This window comes from Nanorana parkeri, unplaced genomic scaffold (genome assembly GCF_000935625.1).
Source record: "Nanorana parkeri isolate BGI_ZX_2015 unplaced genomic scaffold, ASM93562v1 scaffold975, whole genome shotgun sequence".
In the NCBI taxonomy this organism is placed as follows: Eukaryota; Metazoa; Chordata; class Amphibia; order Anura; family Dicroglossidae; genus Nanorana; species Nanorana parkeri.
This window is the reverse complement of record NW_017307243.1, coordinates 78,706-82,448: the sequence shown is the minus strand read 5'-3', so window position 1 is coordinate 82,448 and position 3,743 is coordinate 78,706. Positions and strand designations below refer to the sequence as shown.

Below are 3,743 nucleotides of genomic sequence, written 5' to 3'. Positions count from 1 at the left end.
GGGGGGGGGGATTTATGAAGGTGTTTGCGACAAAATGTTTAGGCGCAAAGATCAAAATGTCATGCTAACAGCAGAGTTTTATCTCTGTTATGCGTCTTTTTTAAGTGTTCTTGCGGTATAATAATGTTTGCAACTCACTGAACATGTTTTGTGACATTTTGCATAATATTTCAACTGCGCACTATTTGTGTACAACATTTGCGACACTAAAAGACCTCCAAACAGACGCACATACTAGAAGTCCTCCTGAGCACTTCTTAAACTATCGCAAAGATGACTCGTACCCTCAAGATAGCTGAGCACCTCAGCGCCATTCACCTGTCACCCAGGTGCGATCGCGTGTTTTTTACCCCAACAGACTTTCGATGGGAACGCCGTCAAAAACCCGCTCGCACCTAACAGCCATGTCCTCCTCTTACTAACTAGCTGTCCATTGGCTAAAACAAAAGAAAAATGCTCAAGCCAGAAAACATGTGGAAACACGCAAAAAAGACCAAAGACGCCAAGTCTCAAATGTAAATATAGCCCTAATTTGCATTCCCCGAGCTATTTTCAGGTGTGTCCATGCGGGAAAAAACAAATCCATCCCTGATCACGAATAATCTCCACCGGTCAGCAAGAAAAATCATTGAAATGGCAATAATTCCCTATATTAGGGGATTACACAATTTGAATGGATTCTTCAGCAACTCCTGGTTCTCTGTTGTTCCAGCCCAGACAGACCAAGTCATGGGCCGTCTGACCATACAATCTGATCGTACAATCTACTGAAGGGCTACCATACACGTCACAATCTTCGTCCAATCAACTTAAAATTTACTAACACTATGTAACATGAGGACCTGCCAAACAAATCCAATCAGGCAGGTCCGCGCACTACATAGCTGTTAGTAGATTTAAAAGGAGATTGTATAGTGTATGGCAAACTTGACATTGTCTCTAAACCCGATTGTCATTATTTTGTGTCTACAGTCGAGTATAAACATGCGCGTACACATAACTGTCATAACTAGACAGTACACTGCATCGACCTGTCACAGGCATTAAAAACTATACAAAGGCTTATTCCCCTAAACTAGTAAAACAACAGTGATCGAGCAGAACGTCAATATCATCCATACCTGATCAGGCGCTCCACCGCAAGCCGAGCATACAATGACGTACGATCGAGTCACTCCAAGGAGACCTGCATTTCCCCAGACCACAAACCAAGTATGGAGCCTGGGGGAGGAGCTACACAGAGCTACCAGGGGGCGGGGCTATCCCATCCACCATGGCGCATCGGCCGAACTACATTTCCCAGCGTGCACAGCGGCAACAGGCTTCGCCCTAATCGATAACCGCTATAAAACCAAAATAAGAATCTGATACACTCATCTCACCCGTTTACTTATAGAACTCCCCAGCCTTGTTCAGCGATACTTGAGAAACCAATGTGGCGCTACATTGTATGAACCATCGTGTCACGATAATCAGCATACAGCGAATTGTAGTTTCGGAACACTTCGATATACCACAACTAAACTTGCCAATATATCGGTTTCTATCCCGCCTAGTCTCATGATCTGTACACGACTGTAACAATGACTTTTGTGACTCATTATTGTGAACCAGGATGCTGTACCGCCCACAATCCGCCTCGGCGCCCGGGACGCTGTACATGCTAGAAGCAGCACTTCCGGTGTGGCCATCCTCCCACAATCCTCTGCTGTTACTGGCTTAGCGGGCTGCCGGGAGAATAGTCGTCGGTGAGGGCACTGCGGGGGTGCCCGGGGCAAGCAGCTGCGGTTAATAATGTCGGCTCAGGCCCAGATGAGAGCTTTGCTGGACCAGCTGATGGGCACGGCCCGCGATGGTGAGTGCGGGGGGGATCTACGCGGGATGGCGGAAATGCTGGCGGGATTAGCAGGCCTGGACGGGGCGCATGGAGGTGGCGGCATAGCGAGGTGTAATTGTGCGAGCTCTTACCGTCCGTAGCGCTGTATACACGGAGCCTGCAGTGTTTCCTGCTGTTCTCTCCCGGACCCCGGGTTGTAGGCCTGCACAGGCCGCGTATGTGTTACGTTATCATATAGTCCGATCGGGGCATGGTGCGGCCATGTACAGCCATATGTTGGGGAATGTCTATCAATGGGATGGTACACAATCGATGGAAGACATGGTTGTGGATTAAATATGTTTCAGCGTCCATTTATGATACAATGAAAGCCTTTATAACGCTGAAGTTATATTTACAGTATATGTATAGCCAAAACGTCTTTGTATTGCTTTGGATAGGTTTAGGATTTTTTTTGTGTCCCATTGAGAATTTCTGGTGACTTCCTGTTCCAGAGACTCAACAGGAAATGAGAGAAAATCTTCCCCACGTTTACACTACCTGTATGGTAAAACTCTAAGTGTTAATATGCAGTCTAGTGTGCTGGGTAAGGATTGGTGGGTGGGCCGCCATGTGATGAGCAGTTTCAGCTCCATCACTGTTTACTCTCTTTTTCCTGTATGTGGAGTGTACTATGTGTGCATTTTATTCAGGTCTGTCTCTGCACAGCAGGATGATGAGTGACACTGTGGTGATCTCCGCTGCCATAAAATGTAGTACATAACACCCAGAGAGGGGAATTTATTGAAACTGGAGCAAACAAAATCTGGAGCAGTTGCCTCGGGCAACCAATTTAGCTTCTCTCTTATTTTCAAATCTTAACTGAAGAGAGAAGGTGATTGGTTGCCCTGGGCAGCTGCTCCAGTTTTGGTAAATTCCCCCCAGATGGTCTAACTCTCCTCCACTCTATCAAGAACTAATGAGGTTTAGCCTAGAGATGCACTTTAATCATCCTTTCTCAACCACGGTTCCTCCAGAGCAGGGGTGAGCAAACTCCATCTGCAGGGATACTACAAATCTCATCATGCATCTATCTCTGGGACTCATGCCTGTGGCTTTGGAGAATCTTGCAATGCCTCATGGGATATTAAGTTTCACAACAGCTGGAGGGCCGAAGTTCGCCCACCCCTGCTCCTGAAGTTGCTATGGGTTCTCTGAACAATTTCTGACCCTCATGTAAGTTATCACCTACACCAATGATCTTTTTAGCCATCTGGTGGGTTCTTCCCTCTGGCCACCAATGTCAAGGGCATTGTTCCCATTGACCACCAGACTAATGCAGCATGAGCTGTGGATACAGGGACTATGGCAGGGGCTCCCCGAGACCTGAAAGGTATTTTGAGGCCTCATCCACACAGCCTAGAGTGGGGCTGTACAGATCCGTGCGGTGTGCACGGCCATATTGGACCGTTCCTGGGAAGGACTAGTGCTGCGTGTGATTGTACGCAGCAGCCTGTTCTTCCCCTATGGGAGGATGCTGCCGTACGCTCACCCGAGCTGCACATCCGTGCGGGTGGTACTGGGACGCAGACAGGGTGGATCCTGTGTGCGTACGTGCAGCTCGGGTGAGCGTACAGCAGCATCCTCCCATAGGAGAACAGGCTGCTGCATACAATCACGCGCAACACTAGTCCTTCCCCGATATGGCCGTGCATGCCACATGTACGGCCCCACTCTACGCTGTGTGAATGAGGCCTTAAGTTTCCCCGTGCATTAAAAAGGTTGAGGGAGGCTGCTAGAATTATTGTTTATGCAAACAAATTGGAGAGTATACTGTATGAAATACTCTGTTCTGTTTTCCACATGTCACCAGTGTATATCTTTTATTAGGTTCTGTTGGGGCCTGGCAGTGGATTAGACCGGGGGG

At 47.9% G+C, this 3,743-nt stretch overlaps 2 protein-coding genes across 3 annotated transcripts in view; one reads left to right on the top strand and one right to left on the bottom strand.

Annotated features, from left to right (window-relative positions):
* FAM234A (family with sequence similarity 234 member A) overlaps window positions 1–1,145 on the bottom strand; it is a 56,793-nt gene extending 55,648 nt beyond the window's left edge. For both annotated transcript variants that reach the window (XM_018566785.1, XM_018566786.1), the window contains exon 1: window positions 1,122–1,145. The gene's annotated coding sequence lies outside the window, so the exon portion shown is untranslated. The remainder of the gene's footprint in view (window positions 1–1,121) is intronic.
* Window positions 1,146–1,638: 493 nt separating this feature from the next.
* The window catches only part of LUC7L (LUC7 like), a 41,534-nt gene continuing 39,429 nt past the window's right edge, over window positions 1,639–3,743 (top strand). Inside the window, exon 1 of the mRNA XM_018566791.1 lies at window positions 1,639–1,855. Within this exon, the coding sequence (XP_018422293.1) occupies window positions 1,795–1,855 (61 nt within the window). The 5' untranslated portion in view covers window positions 1,639–1,794. The remainder of the gene's footprint in view (window positions 1,856–3,743) is intronic.